Source organism: Ctenopharyngodon idella, chromosome 9, assembly GCF_019924925.1.
Source record: "Ctenopharyngodon idella isolate HZGC_01 chromosome 9, HZGC01, whole genome shotgun sequence".
NCBI classification, from domain to species: Eukaryota; Metazoa; Chordata; class Actinopteri; order Cypriniformes; family Xenocyprididae; genus Ctenopharyngodon; species Ctenopharyngodon idella.
The window spans coordinates 2,679,457-2,696,541 of NC_067228.1; the positions used below are offsets into that span (position 1 = coordinate 2,679,457).

The following is a 17,085-nucleotide window of genomic DNA, read 5'->3' on the forward strand; positions in this document are numbered from 1 at the left end:
TTCGAATTTAAGGTCACAAACTTTGAATTTGAATGTAAGGAAGTACATTTACATTGAATTGAAATTCAAAGAAATTCATTAACTGTAATTTTTATAAATTATATAAAAGTTTTTTTTTTTTTTTTTGATGTTTCCTTGGTTTCATAATTTTAAAATCTTAGAAGTTGGTTTAAAAAAACATTTAAAAAACTTTGCTTTAGTTATAAATAATTTTTTTTTTGAATATTTTATAATATAATAAACTTAAAATAAAAACAGTGTCTATCCATCTATCCATCAGTCCATTCCTCTCTCCATCCATGCATCCATTCCTCCATCCATCATTCCTCTCTCCATCCATCCATCCATCCATCCATCCCTCTCTCCATTCCTTCATCCATCCTCTTTCCCTCCATCCATCCATCCATCCATCCATCCATCCATCCATCCATCCATTCCGCTGTCTATCCATGCATCCATCCATCCATCCATCCATCCCTCTTTCCATTCCTCCCTCCATCCTCTTTCCCTCCATGCATCCATTCCTCCATCCATCCATCCATTCATCCATCCATTCCTCTCTCCATCCGTGCATCCATTCCTCTCTCCATCCATCCATCCATCCATCCATCCATCCATCCATCCATTTCTCTCTCTCTCTCTCTCTCTCTCTCTCTCTCTCTCTCTCTCTCTCTCATCCATCCATCCATCTATCCTCTCTCCATTCCACCATCTATCCATCTTTTCCTCCATGCATCCTTTCCCCCATGCATCCATCCATCCATCCATCCATCCATCCATCCATCCTCTCTCCATTCCTCCATACATCCATCTTTTCCTCCATACATCCATTTCTCCATCCATCCATCCATCCATCCATTCATCCATCATTCTTCTCTCCATCCATCCATTCCTCCATACATCCATCCATTCCTCTCTCCATTCCTCCATCCATCCTCTTTTCTTCCATGCATCCATTCCTCCATCCATCCATCCATCCATTCCTCCATCCATCCATCCATCCATCCATCCCTCTCTCCATCCATCAATCCATCCACCATCCATCCAGAACCCTGATACTTCTTAGTGACTGCCTAGCAATTCTCTAGGAACCTATTCTCTAACACCCTAGCAACACCTTAGTAACCAGATAGAACACTCAAAACACCCTAGCAACACCTTAGCAACCAGATAGAACCCTCAAGCAACTGCCTAGCAACCACTGAGAACACCTTGACAGTCATCTACTTCCCTTCAAACTAAACTGAAAATAAACTGAAAAAAAAAAAAAAGTGTGGTGTAGGATTTACTTTGAAACAGTTTTCACTAAGAAATTGCTAGGAAATTTCACAAACAATTACAAAGAAATGGCAAGTAACATTGAATTAAACATGACATTTTGAAGTAGAAAGACTGTAAGAATTTTTGAAGATGAAAATAAAGAGTGCATTTTACAAGAAAATACCTTTTCAGTCTTTCTACTTCAAAATTTCATGTTTAATTCAATGTGTTACTTGCCGTTTCTTTGTAATGGTAATTTATTGTCAATTTCTGGTAAAAATTGTTTCTACACCAAATGTTTTTCAGTGTACCTTCAAACTTTAGCGAACTTTTCTTTATTTTTCTGTCGCTGCTTCTTCATTAATATTCCCTGTCATATTGCATGTAACACAGTGAGGCTCTTTAAAGCTGAAAGGGGCGCAGCTGATTTGCGCTCGCTCACTCACTCACTCCACACCTACAGTATCCCACCTCCCTCCATCACCCGTCTCCTCAATGACGGCTCCCTCCTCTCTCCATGCCTGTCCTGCTCTCCTTCAGCTCTGTTTTATTAGCTTTTTTTCTCTTTCTCCATGATGATCATAGATTATTTCTCCTCCGGCTGCCCGCTATAAACTGTAATCAGCCGCTCTGTAGGAGAGGAGAGATAGAGAGACCTCCTCTGTTTCATCCCTCTCCTATTTTCCATCCATTCTTTCATTCACTCGTTGCGGAGCAGAGAGCTGCGGCAGTGATTTTTCTCTGATGCTTTGTGGATGCGTTCAGCGATGCAGTGAAGCCGAGAGAGACTCAGGGCTGCCGTGCCGTTCACCAGTTGAATGCGGTATGAGAAAAAACGGTGGGTGAACATGGAGGTATCCTGAGGAGAGAGAGGGAAACAGAGGTTTGCGGAGCTGCGTCTGCCTTTGCTTGAAGAACGCGTCCGCATGCACCTTAAGTCCGTGAGTACCAAGAGCTTCGACGCGAGCGTGGAAAGTAGTTTGGGAGCAAACAGGTTGCTGGTGCTTTAGTTTCAGACAGCGATGCATGGATGCACATTAGAGGCCGTGCACTAAAATGACACATTGTTTCTGTCACACCGCTTGAAGAACATGAAATATCGCACAATTTAACTTTTGCATCGTAGAAATGGAGCTCGCAAGTTGCCTCTCTTTTTTAGAACAATTCTGGTTTAATTGGATTATGATGCTTTTGAAATGCCTCTGATTGTTCTGTCTGTGTGTGTTTGCTCAGTGACCTGGTTGTGTTCGCCCATTCATTCTTTACTGTGTGTATTATAGTCGCTGCTCGTGATTTGCATTCAGAATGATGTCATCTTCATCCCTGCATGGTTCCACGTTTATGTCAGACAGGTCAATGCCACTGTTGCGGTCAGCGACCTTTAACCCAGCCTTGAATCTGAGGGGAACTGTGATGGGAGTCTGTTTCATATCCATCCTCTTTTTATGGCGTCAATGTCTTATTTTTCCTTCCAATGAGCACGTTTACATGCACGTTCTTAAAGGATTAGTTCACTTCGGAATTAAAATTTCCTGATAATTTACTCACCCCCTTTATGTCTGTCTTTCTTCAGTCGAAAAGAAATGAAGGTTTTTGAGGAAAACATTCCAGGATTTTTCTCCATATAGTGGACTTCACTGGGGTTCAACGGGTTGAAGGTCCAAATGTCAGTTTCAGTGCAGCTTCAAAGAGCTCTACATGATCCCAGACGAGGAATAAGGGTCTTATCTAGCGAAACTATCTGTCATTTTCTAAAAAAAAATAAAAATTATATACTTTTTAACCACAAATGCTCGTCTTGCACTGCTCTGCGATGCGCCACACATTACATAATCACATTAGAAAGGTCACGCGTGACGTAGGCGGAAGTACCGATCCAGTGTTTACAAAGCGAACGTGCAAAGACTAAGTCAAACAGCCTTTACAAAAAAAGGTAAAACAACGATGTCGGACGATTTTGAATTTGGAGGAGAAAATGAGAGTTTATCGCCCTCCCACGGTACTCCCACCTACGTCACGCGTGACCTTTCCAACGTGATTATGTCATACGTGGCGCATCGCAGAGCAGTGCAAGACGAGCATTTGTGGTTAAAATGTATATACATTTTTATTTTTTTTTTAGAAAATGACCAATCGTTTCTCTAGATAAGACCCTTATTCCTCGTCTGGGATCATGTAGAGCTCTTTGAAGCTCCACTGAAACTGACATTTGAACCTTCAACCCGTTGAACCCCAGTGAAGTCCACTATATGGAGAAAAATCCTGGAATGTTTTCCTCAAAAAAATTAATTTCTTTTTGACTGAAGAAAGAAAGACATAAACATCTTGGATGACATGGGGCTGAGTAAATTATCAGGAAATTTTAATTCTGAAGTGAACTAATCCTTTAACTTGTGTTCCGTCGGCTTATTGAAGTGCACAGGGATGTGTCTTTACTGCGGAATTAAGCGCATCCAGACAGAGCGAGTGTTTCACAGTAAGGGAAGAGGAAATATATCCGACTTTTTCTTGACCCTAGAAATTATTATAGTGTGTTCTCATCTCGTGCAGAAGTAGTACAGTCAAAATATTGCATCCATAACTGCAGAAGAGGAGAATATGAGACATTTTGGAATACTTTAACATCCCGACTGACGTAACATATGAAATACTCTGAGTCAGATACACGAATGGTTAGGTTTTGATGTCACTACCAGGGAAAAACCTGATTTATTAATAAAGTCTTGTAAACGTGGTTTACTTGCATTGCCGGGATATTGGTTTGCATGTATTCTAAGACAACAATAAGCTGATTTTTGGGAGTTATCAGTGTATTATCTAAACGTGAAAACCTGTTTGAAAACAGTTGTCATTTTTGCATTTCTCTCTTTTTCAGCAACAAGCTCCACTAAGCTGGAGGATCTGAGCTATCTTGATGAACAGCGAAACACCCCCCTGCGCACGTCCATCCGCCTGCCCTGGCACAACACCGGGGGCAGAGCTCCGCACGACAAAGGTACAGTCAATCCCATCATGCAATTATTCTGTGTGCTTGGTGTTTCTCTTTATTTATTTAAGAATGTCATGAAACCTTTATTTAGGATAATTAAGTTGGCAATCTGTCATAATTTGCCTGACAATTATTCACATTTTTACTCCAAATTCTTATTACTTTCATGCAAAACAGCAACAAAAACAACAACATTGTTTTAAATTGTCATAGAAAAGGAGAATTTGGGGCTTAATTTTCTTTATGTAAAAATTTATCTATGGATCATGATTTGTTGTTCTGCCTTTATGCTAACTTAAAGAAAGCGGTTATTGCATTAAGGTGCTTTTTTAGATGACACCTCATATATTGCACTTTATAAATAGTATAAATTGTCAAAAATAATTATTTGTTTTCATTTTGCCTTTGAAACACAAGTAAATGAAAATTACAAAATAAATAAAAATAATGAAAATTTGGGGGTACTAAGTCTTAATTTTCTTTATGTAAAAAAAAAAAAAATTGAATTTCTTATTTATTCTCTTTGATTTTGGCATAAAAGAAAGTATAACTGCAACTGTTTTTGGTATATTTTTTCATAACGTGCACCTCAACATTTAGGTGTACGTTAATTGATTGATTGATTGATTGATTGAGAAATAAAATTAGCTCCAAACATGTTCATGGTTTGGTGAGATTCACCCTTGTACAATCTGAAGCTGGTAAATGCTCTTTTGATTTGTGTTTTTTGTAAAAACTTACATAACGTTTTGAGTGAGACATTTCTGTATAGATCTGTTTACCCACTCAGGACCCACTCTCTATACACTTCCAGTGGTGAAAATAAGTGTTTTAAATAGTCAAGTCCATTAATAATGCAAGAGAACATCGTTAAATACATGTGTTTTTCCTCTCAGTCCATCTGTTTGTCTGTTTCTCTTATATAAACGCTTGTGTACCCCGAGGGTCGAGCTAATGTGTGTTCTGCAGGAGCTGCTGCGTGTGTGTCAGTGTTGAGCTGCTATTCTGACCTTGTTGAATGTTCTAATAAATAATGAGAGACTTCAGCGGTTTGATTCAATCACAGCCAATGGCAGCAGAGATTAATCAGCTCTGATCAGTGCAGGTTTTTATTCCAGTCTATACAGGTGTGTTCATGTGCAAGTGTTGGATCCCAGAAAGGCTCAATTTCATCTTGTGATGACATGATTATCTGTGTACATATAGTCTATGTGTTTTAAATATCTATGTATGTGTCAGTATTTTATTGAAGACTTATGACCAGCAGATAGAGCCGCACGATTAATCTCGATTCAAGCACCCCGGAATCTTATTCCTAAATGACAAACCGTCTGTGTCTATCAAACATTTGACAAGTACGATCACAGCAAACATTCAGATCTGCGTTCTGATCCAGAGAGAGTAGTTGGTATAAAACCGCATCACAACCACACAGTATCATAATTTCTGTTACAATAATTCAAATGATCACAGAAGTACTGGGAAAGTTTATAGTTCAGATATAAACACTGATGTCTACGGAAGCGATCAAAATAGAGTATACCACGTTTTTTAAGGTAGCTTCAAATAATGATTGTATCGATTACATCGTTACACCAGTAGGTGGCGACAAGTGGCTGTTAAAAAATGTATTTGTCTGGTCCATCCAGTAATGAAACAATTAACATTTTGTCAGAACCCAACTTATTTTGTTTAGTTATCTGGTTCAGAATCGTGGGAGAACCGTGATATCTTTTTTTAAACAAAAAAAAAATATAAAAAAAATAAATCATGATTCTCAATTTTTATAGAATCGTGCAGCTCTACCAGCAGCATAACTGTTTTTATTTTATTTTATTTTATTTTATTTTTTATATATTTTTATTTTTTATTTTATTTTATTATTTTTTTTTTTATTTTATATTTTATTTATTTTATTTTATTTTAGATTTTATTTTAATTTAATTTATTTTATTTATTTTAGATTTTATATTTTATATTTTATATTTTTATTTTATTTTAGATTTTATTTTATTTCTTTTTACAGCACAGGCCTGTTGTCGGGCTGTCTATAGTTATTTTATTTTCCTTTCTTCTGCAGTTTAAGATTTCACATGAACTCAAAGGTGTTTTGTCTGAATTTCTCTAAAATATTCTTGTTTGAAAATGAAGCAACATCAGTGTGATCATAATATGGCTATGGCCGGAGCTTCACGTTCTTCTAGAAGTTAGTTAAATGGATTGTTCTACAAATTATAGTGGTCAGTAATCTGCCTTAATGTAAATAACACACAATCATCTTTATTAAAAGCAGTGAGACTAAATGATCTTACCAGTGCTGATGCCGCTCTCTCTCCTATTGCGGCCTTTGATCTTGAAATTAGCTGGTGATAATTTAAATGCAGCTTAATATCGATTTGAATTGAATATCGGATTTATATTTATGTAAATAGAACAGTTTTAACAAATCAGATAGTTATCTGAACAGTAAAAACACGTGTAAACAGGCCATAAATGCTTTTATTCATTTTATACAAAGAGGTTCTTCTTTTTTATCTTCTTTTCTTTTTGATTTTGTTTGTGCACTGTGTCCTGGACATATTTTTTGTGAGATTTAACCCAAAAATCACATTCATGTCGTCATCCGAATTGATTTTCACTCTGACTCAGAGAGATGCGCTACTTTACAGCTACTCAGACAGCCTTTCCAAGCACTTGGCATCTTTATTTTATGTCAAAGGTGTCCAAATGATTGAGAAACACTGTGATAAAAGTTCATATATGACATTAATGTCATCACATCAGTGACACATGGATGTCCAACACTCACTGTCTGAGTGGATGCCATTCATATTCACACAAACAGCTACTAAAAGTGATGAAAGTTTATAATGTAATGTCACAGTGCTATATTATGGGATTGTTGTGCTCTTTCATGCATATTTTGTCTCAATGCACAATAAAATCTCACTCTGGGGCGACATTGAGGGTATTTTAAAACATTATCTGCAGTAAAATAGTTTTATTATACAGTATTATCCTTCCTTCTTAGGTCTAGCAAGGATATAAAGATAAAGCCTTAACTAAGAAACAACAGATGCATGTCTATTTACATTGTTTGCCCATGATTAAACCTGTGTGTTGTGTTTTGCAGTTCGCTTTGCTCCGTACAAGCCCACTGACATCATGCTCAAGCCACTGCTGTTTGAGGTTCCCAGCATCACCACTGACTCTGTGTTCGTGGGCCGCGATTGGCTGTTCCAGCAGCTCGAGGATGACCTGAGGCCCTGCGAATCAGGCGAGAGCTCCGGGTCCATCCTTGTGGGCAACGTGGGCTTTGGCAAAACTGCCATCATCTCCCGTCTGGTAGCCCTCAGCTGCCATGGCGGCCGCATGCGACAGATCGCATCCAACAGCCCAAGCGCATCTCCCAAAAGTGAGTCCTGAACATTGTTTAGCAACACACATGCTCACGGGCCCGAGTCTGGATAGAGCAGCAAAGCAATACCTGTTTTCTGTTTGAATATATTTTAAAAAAGTAATTTATTCCTGTGATCAAAGCTGAATTTTCAGCATCATTACTCCAGACTTCAGTGTCACATGATCCTTCAGAAATCATTCTAATATGATGATTTGCTGCTCAAGATTATTATTATCAATAATTGTCGTGCTGCTTAATATTTTGTAGAAACCATGATACATTTTTTCAGGATTCATTGATGAATAGAAAGTTCAAAAGAACAGCATTTATTTGAAATACAATCTTTTGTAACATTATAAATGTCTTTACTGTCACTTTTGACAATAAACAATGGTCTGAGTTGTTTGTGTGTTGATGTTTGACTCGTCTAAGTAGAATAAACAACAGCTGGTGATGTTTGTGCTCATGTGGATATTCATCTGTCACATGTCCAGGTGGGGAGCCGACTTCAGATCTGCCTCTGAGTCAACCGCCTCAGCCGACCCCGCCGCCCAGCGCCACCAACACCCTGCGATCCAGCAGCTGTCCCAGCACTCCTGAGCTGCAGCGGCGCCGTGAGGAGGCCGTCAAACGTCTGGCTGCCAAGGTATGTGCAAAAACCTATTCATGATCTGAAAGTGGAAAAGGAACAAGATTCAAACTTGCATTGCTCACATAAGCACCATAACTCCCTGTGCTTTCGCATGAGTGCTAGGACTGAGTGATAAACTGAATAGTCACGACATGTTTGTGATGGTCTTTCTGGTGACAAAATTAATCAGCCTTTGTGAATATCACAATAAATTTAAAGGATTAGTTCGCTTCAGAATTAAAATCTCCTAATAGTTTACTCACCCCCATGTCATCCAAGATGTTTATGTCTTTCTTTCTTCAGTCAAAAAGAAATTAAGGTTTTTGAGGTAAATGTTCCAGGATTTTTCTCCATATAGTGGACTTCACTGGGGTTCAACGGGTTGAAGGTCCAAATGTCAGTTTCAGTGCAGCTTCAAAGAGCTCTACATGATCCCAGACGAGGAATAAGAGTCTTATCTAGAGAAACCATCGGCCATTTTCAAAAAACAATACAATTTATATACTCTTTCAACCAAAGCGAAGCTTTAAATTCAGTCCGTGTTGATTTGACACATTCCAGCATTGATTGTTGATTAGTATATAAACTGTGGTCATTGGACAGAAGCAACAAATCCGTATCCGGTTTTAGCTTCCTGTATGTATAGAACATTTCACACTGAAGTGGGCGGCTCATTCGATGGATCTCTCAGCTGCGGTCCTAATGAAACCGCACAGGTGTGCTGCTGCAGCCGAATCACAGGTGCAGGGCCACGACCTCTGCCTGATCTACAGTGCTGACAGTGTCTTACTGTATGTAAGACTTGTATGTCACAGTCCTGTGTTAATGAACCAGTTTAATAATCAGTTAATGTTGATTATTTCTTTCCAAGGGGTCAAAATTAATTAATAAAATGGATATTTTGTCCAAAATTATTATGCTTTCTTGATCTGTGACATTAATAACAGCAGATGGATTTTAATGTCTTTGAGAGCCTCTCAAAGAGAACCAAGCACATTCATCTACTCTGCTTTAATGAAATATTTGCATAGAATATATTTAATTTAATCACAGTACTTTTACAGATACATTTATATGGCCTTCAATGGCTAAAATTCTTTTTCACGTTAAGTCGAGTCAAATTTATATAGCTCTTTTCATAATGCACATTGTTTCAAAGCAGCTTTAATAATACAGGGTTTGTACAGATACTGTAAAATGAAATTCAAGGACTTTTCAAGCACTACTTTTTTGGTTTTCAAGGTTTTATGCATTAACTTATTCCCGCTAATATCCCCGTTTTTAAACAGGAGGTTTATTAATCAAGTTATGAATAGGATATTTTTTTATTATGTTACATATGAATTTGTCTGAAAAATAATTTGTCCGAGAGGCCTAATGTAAATAATAAATAGTAGTGGTCCGAAAACTGAGCCCTGTGGGACACCCTGTTTGAGAAGATAGTGGGAGATGTATAATTGTGCATGGTGATGTAGTATTGTTACCAATTACCAATCTCTGAGAGGCGCAGGAGTACGAACTTACAACAGACAGTATCAAAAGCTGAGGTCGAGCAATAAGAGTATGGAAAGCTTGCCCGAGTCACCGGAAAGTAAGAGGTCATTTATGATGCTAAGGCAGTTTCAGTACTGTGATGTGAGCGAAAACCAGACCGATCATTGAGAGCTAGAAATGACTGCATCCTTTTCCATGATTTTTGAGACAAACGGTAGATTGGAGATTGGGCGATAATTAGCGAAGTCAGTTGGGTCCAGCTGTCTTTAGTGAAACTGCAACAGTGGCAGAGATAAGAGACATATTTACAAGATATGAGAGCAGAAATGACAGAGGTACAGTGTTTCAAAAGGAATGTTGGTCCAGGATCTAACCGGCATGAAAAAGAATTGGATTTCTGTATTATTTCACTAATTAAGATTAGTCAAGGTAAAGTTATTAAGCATTTGGATAGACTGAGCTTGCTCACGACTAGAAGTGGTCGGTTCAATGCCAGAAGTCCAACACAAAGCTTCCAGCTTTCCCTGAAAGTGGTGCAAAAAAGAACAGCTTTACAGAAAATCATAATGTTAATGTTTATAATATCATAATATTTTCATGCCTCATAGTTACATTTAGCATGTTAGAGCTGTGTGATAATATAGTTACATTTTGAGGTAATACAAGCAGTCAAGCAGTTGAGATTGCTATATAGTATAAATCACTTTACACGAGTATACTATCCAACTTTCTATTCTTTTGCCTGCAGAATTGTGCAGTTACAGCAGGATCTAACTGGACCTTGTTAACCAGACAAACTTTCACCCCTTGGTTTGTTTGCCATGTATATGCATGCAAACTTTGTCATATGCTTGCTTGCTGTTAGGACAAGCAAAACTGTTCCATTTCCATTGTTTTTCAAAATGGAAATGCTTACATTATAACAATATAACTGTTATATGTAAGTTATGTACTTGCTGAAACATCTTAAGCAATCACTTTGCACACCGACCACTTAAAACTATATTCTTGTGACCTTATTTCAGGCATTTAATATAAAGTGCTCTTATGCTTCAGACAGTTTGCGCTGAACACTTTATTTTTCCCCTGCAGTGGCTCATTCTGTGTCCTCAGATGATTTCAGATGTGTTTTGTTCATAGAAATGAGTTTTATTCAACTGCAAAGTCGCATCACCGATGAAGGTTCTCTATAGCACAATGCATAGACCGGACACACTGAAAATGAAATGTATTATATTTTCATTTAGTTGTAGTTTTTTTGCTTTCAGGTAGAGTTTGAGATTTGTCTCTTTACAGACGAGCGATGCTTGTTCTGATGCAGACTGACCCATGATTCATGTGTCATGTATGAAGAGCACATGCAGTTGTGCAGTAATGTTGCTAATGGACGGTGATGAATATGTGGTGATGTCACAGTTTCTACCGTGGCCGTTTTAATGGAGGACCCACGCTTCAGTGTGATGATGTATTTCCCCTCAGACTGACACGTTTATGGTGGAGGATGTAGGGGTGGGCGATATGGCAAAAAAATCATATCACAATTGTTTACAGACAGGATCACGATCCATAACACAATTCTTTTTCATGTTGGTTTAAGACTATTTTGCAAGTCACTGAGCAGTACAGCCAAACTAATTTCTCTATTTTATTTTATTTCATTATTGTATCTTTGTTATGAAATATATTAACAATGATGTAAATTACAAATTATAACACAAATACAATCTGATACAAATGAAATAAACATTGTTTTAAATTTTTCAGCTGCAGTAGTTCTGTTTACTACGGAGTCCCTAAAGGGACCTTTGCAAAAATAAAAAATATACAGGCTTTCGCATTCACTCAAGAAACATCCGCACGTGGAGAAGAAAATATTGCTTGTGCACAGCATTTTTTTGAGTGTTCTCGCGTTACAATGTCTGGTTTATGTATACTATCTATAACATACTTCCTTTGTGCATTTCACTGCCATTTTACTATGAAGAAAATGAGAGTATAGATGCACATGAAAAAAATAAAGATGTTTGCTCAAAATGTTGCTATCGTTAAGGCAGTATACCTCTAATATCATGGCCTTATGTCCGCTATAACGCATCCTCTGTGACAGCCGAGAAACCGCGGTGTGAAATGGGCTGATGGCACAGTCAGTCATGTTTGCTAAGTTTAAGGGTCCATAAAAAAAGACAGATACAAAAATTGCTCAAAATTCGGCTTTCATTAAGGCAGTACATCATATTTCAAGGCTTTATGTCCGCTTTAACAAATTTAACTCTGTGGCGGCCGAGAAACTGTGCCGTAAAATGGGCTGATGGCGCAGTAGGTGGCTCAGTGTACATGCTAAGTTTAACGGTTCATAAAAAACATCTGTACTCCGGTTTGTCTGCATGTCTGTTGTGAGACTTCAGTGTAAACGCCCACTGCTGTGATTGGCTGACATCTTTGCATATGAAATAGCTAAGAATTATTCTCTCGAAAACTTATAGCACGTTTTTACTATTACAGCTCTCAAGGTTAACTAATCGTGAAAAGTGCCGCATTACATTTAGATCTATGGCATTATATTTAGATCGTGGCATGAAAGGTTGCAGTTGTAGCCGATCACAGACATGTTGTTGAGCGCATGAAAGCAGTGATCTCGTCATTGCAACTCAATTTCTTCACATGAATGATTTCATCGTAGTGCAAACGCGATATAACTAAGAGATTTGTTAAATAAAACGGGAGTTTTGGAGTCCAGAACTCAGTCACTGATAAACTCGTGCTGTTTGATTGACAGCTCCAGCGATTGTAAAGGGAGCGTTCTTTGATCGCTTTCTATATATAATTTAAACACAATTTAAATAACAGATTATTTTCCTCCTAAACAATGTGAAGTTGAGTGTTTAGTCACTGGTTTGATTTACTGACACATCTGACTGTACATGAATCATTAATATCAGATCAGGCATTTGAATGAACACAGTTACTGACATGTTGTCGCATTACTGTCGAGTCCATATCGTAAAAGTCTGTTTGCAAAGCCTGCGCCGAAATGCGATTGATTTACAAAAGAATCCATGGTGAAATGTACCAAATACAAATAAATAAAGCTCAACTGAGACATTCACATTGTTGAAAATAAATAACCATATTCCTGCATTAGGATCCTTTGAAAGGTAATGTTATTTTTAGTCCTGTATCGCTCTTCTCTTCTCCTCATCTCACTAACACGCCAGTGGGCGGGGCTAACGTTGCAATGATGAAGTAGGCGTTGATTTCTTTTGTGGAGGCGGAGTTTCACTTATCACATTCCAGTTGTTCGCTGGGCTTGGTGTCAATAAAAGCTTTTATTGGACTAACAAGGAAGTTTTCCGTTCTAAAACTTACAGGATATTCTTATAGTACGATGACCTCTTATATATCAAAAGCTCAAGGAAAAGTAAATTTCTCAATTCATGACCCCTTTAATGCGTCCTTGCTGAATATAATTTTTCTGTGCGGCAGGTCCTGCAGTGTAAATGCAGTCTTAGATTCCTCATTAGTGCTCACTGTGGGGAACGAGAGAATCCCGGCGATGCCGTCTTGTGTTTCTTCGGATGTGTGTTGCTTCAATATGTCTGATTCTGCTTTTGAAGTTCATAGAGGAGGGACTGGAGCGATGCCAGCGCTGTTGTTTGGAAGGCTGTGTTTCAGCCTTTTGAAATGCAGAGGACTGAAGTTGAGATGCCGTGAACCCGAAGACCCTCTTTATTCTTCTCAGTGTTGCTGAACTCAGTTGCTGCTCAAGTCCTGATCTCTGCATTCACTCTCTGAATAAATAAACTAGCACTAGTTCAGTGACCTCCTCGATATTGATTCAGATTTTTGAAACATGATTGTTTTGTGTAACATTCTTCATAGTGCGGTCAAACCATGCAAAATGATTAATTACCCAAATATAATATACAGGATGTAATGTTAAGGACTTCTGTTTTTAATAAGTCATACAAAATAACAGATAATAATATATTTAAACTGTTAAAGTGTGTGAATGGTGATGGTTTTTTAATGGAATATTGCATTTAATCGCTTGAATCGCAGTGCTTTGGGTTTCAGCATTTGGGTTCTGCTGCGTCTCCGTACATCTCCGTCTTAATAGTCTGAGCTGTCCTCTGTCAAACACAATGTGAGCTAAATGATGTATCAACCGTGTTTCCCGGGGGACCTGCCGTCCCTCGAGTGTTTCCATGGCAACAGGTTAGCAGGGTGGTCATTTGGTCGCATTTAAAGAGAATTGTACCCATGTGGGCGCCGAGACTCAGGGACGGCAAACGCGCAGCAGACAGCGGCAAATTACGTATTCACAGATAAGACAAAAGCACCTAATTAGAGGCTCATCACTACATTTTTAATAAATGATTGTGTGTCTATTTGCAAAAGAAATTGGGTATATTCCAGTCAATCCCTGCATGCATCAGTCACATAAGCGCAGGCTGATTATTTTTAGCTCTTTCCATTAGTTTGTTGCCTGATTAATTCACATATTTGCAGTCGGTGCTGTGCTGATGGAGAATTGATTAATGTTATCTTTTTAATACCTGTTTTCAGTTATACACACAGGGGATGAATCTAGACACACAGACTTTTGACTTTCAACATATTCTGCCTAAGAAATGCCCAATTAGACTGTCTGAATATGCATGGCCACAAAAATGGCATTATATTCTATTTTATACCACAAAAAAGTAATAAATGAATAAAATAGTTATAGTTTTTGTTGTTTTTGACCCATGTGTTCTTGTGTTGTTATGTAATAAGGTTATGACACCAACATTTTAGATACCAGTAAAATTGAACAATTCTTGATTCCAATTTCTTTACCACAGCTAAAACTACTATATCTAACTAATATAAATTTCAAAGATTATTAAAGGGTTAGTTCACCCAAAAATGACATTTCTGTCATTAATTACTCACCCTCATGTCGTTCCACACCCGTAAGACTGTTCATCTTCGGAACACAAATTAAGATATTTTGATAAAATCTGAGAGGTTTTTTTTATCCTCCTATTGAAAGCAACGAAATTACCACACTCAAGGTCCAGAAAAGTAGTAAAAACATCTTTAAAATAGTCAATGCGACTACAGTGGTTCAACCTTAATATTATGAAGTGACGAAAATACTTTTTGTGTACAAAAACAAACTTTATTCAACAACTTCGTCTCTCCTCTGTCATTCTGCTAAGCTATTTACGTTGCAAAGCTTCCGTGTTTACGTCCGAACGCCGGCTCATTATTGGCTACTTTTCTGGACCTTGAATGTAGTAATTTTGTTGCGTTGAATAGAGGATGAAAAAACCTCTTGGATTTTATCAAAATATCTTAATTTGTGTTCTGAAGATGAACAAAGGTCTTACGGGTGTGGAACGACATGAGGGTGAGTAATTAATGACAGAAATTTCATTTTTGGGTGAACTAACCCTTTATAGACAAGTGAACAGTCAAAAAAAAAAAATGTTTAAATCACAAGCAATAGAACAAAGATACAAATGAAATAAACTGCTTTTCAGGTAGGTCTAACAGTAGTGTCAGGTACAGAAATTGAATAAGGTAATCAAATGTAAAAAAACACTGCATATAATCTTCACTGTACAAATTAAATAAAGGTTAATCCTTATTAAATTTACAAAAAAGTTATTCAGTGAAGAGCAGTGAGTGATTTCTTTGTCTTTAGTAGTTTGATTAACATTAAAAACACTGACAGCAACAGGAATATTAGGCTGCTGTCACTTTAAGACTAATTCACGGATCCAATATAGCCTACTGATACACGTTTAAGTTCACTTAAGCCTACTAACAGACTATGTTTACTAGGATACTGGCCAAGGCAGGCATTTTGTGATAAATTTGTGTGAATTTGTCCATTCAAGCACAAAGAGAATTCATTTTATTATTTGCACGCTGTCCGAGATGCCCAGCTTTCTCTTTGCTCACACAAAACTTGTTACACAGTGCGCGCGAGTTCTCATTCGCATCTTCTTGCGCTTGAATGCTTAAATTGGCAAAGCTTGAAAACACATGCAGGACCTTCAATTCCTTCAACTGTCCGAAATGCTTAAATGCGCACCTGAATCTGCCATGTTAAGCACTGAATTAATAACATTGCGTAAGGTAAATAAGAGGATGACATGTAGTGGAGAAGACTAGTAATAAGATTAACGTCGATCAGATACATTTGTGATTAAATCGATTCGTGGCTTTTGAGAATCGGTATCAAATCGACCACATTTATAAAAAAAAAAAAAAAAAAAAAAACAGATTAATCTGAGAAACTATTTTTTTTGCCCAGCCCTATCCCAAAAGTTGTAATTAACGATTAAGCAGAATATACAGTTCTGCTTATGGTTTAGTTGCTGCTTAGTGTCTCAAACCAAAGATTTCTGTTGCTTTCTAAATCCTATGTGAAGATTGTCTAATCAGGTTGTCGAAGGGTCGAGGGAAATGCACAGCAATCAAGAGATTGATCCTGTTAATGTGCGCTCTGAAACGAGCACTTTGGAGTGTTCACTCAAAGTGAGCGAGTTAATGGTCCCTCCACCTGAAGGAGCTTTAGATTGATGCTCTTTTCCCAGACCTCATCTCAGGGTGAAGACCGTGCCGTTCCTATTAACCCCACCTGTCCAAATGGGAAATATCCCCATCTGTCAAATGGAGGTTTCAATAATATATCAGGACAAATTAAGAGGGAACCTCAGTAGGCCGGTGCCACTCGGTGCCCTGCTGTCATACCCATCTCTGCCAGGTTTTCTCACTCTGGCCAAACAAACTGTGAGCGTTACTTCAATGAATGGTGGTGAACTCTGCTGTTAGGACATCACTTCACTTCAGAGAGAAACATTTCACTTAATGCATTCTCTTAGATGTGATTCTTCCTTTTGGGTATGTGAGATTTTTTAAGGGAGGAACTGAATAAAGAAATAAGCTGCTTGAGGTTGAGCATTACAGTGATTTTATCACAGATCAAGGCATGAAGTCCTTAAACACTCTTATCCATGGTAAACTCACCTGAACTTACTTAGGATCTTCCCTGTTGTTGTCTTTCAATATTTATAAAGTTGTGTGTGACATCTAATGAAATCAGTTTATATTTTGTTACTCACGTCATGATATCTATTTGTCCATTTCTCCCTCCATCTGTGTTCAGATACTCACATTTGTATCTGTTAGGCTGCTGAACTTTGAATGCAAGATTATTGGAGGTAGAGAATGGCAGTGATAAGAGGCTGAAACTCTCATTTGTGCCCTGCATTATTTATCAATTGCAAACAGTGGCATGATATTGGGCTCCAGTGT

The 17,085-nt window shown here is 37.8% G+C and overlaps 1 protein-coding gene across 6 annotated transcripts in view; it reads left to right on the top strand.

Annotated features, from left to right (window-relative positions):
* Window positions 1-17,085, top strand: part of tanc1b (tetratricopeptide repeat, ankyrin repeat and coiled-coil containing 1b) — a 179,428-nt gene that overhangs the window by 111,009 nt on the left and 51,334 nt on the right. For 5 of the 6 annotated variants that reach the window (XR_007931526.1, XM_051904757.1, XM_051904758.1 and 2 more), the window contains 3 exons: window positions 4,136-4,255; window positions 7,383-7,664; window positions 8,144-8,295. Coding sequence is in view for 5 of the 6 variants with exons in the window: in XM_051904757.1 (XP_051760717.1) it covers window positions 4,136-4,255; window positions 7,383-7,664; window positions 8,144-8,295 (554 nt within the window). In the remaining variant the exon portion in view is untranslated. Of the gene's footprint in view, window positions 1-1,688; window positions 2,202-4,135; window positions 4,256-7,382; window positions 7,665-8,143; window positions 8,296-17,085 lie in introns of those variants that run through there. The other variant, XM_051904761.1, reaches the window with a different exon arrangement.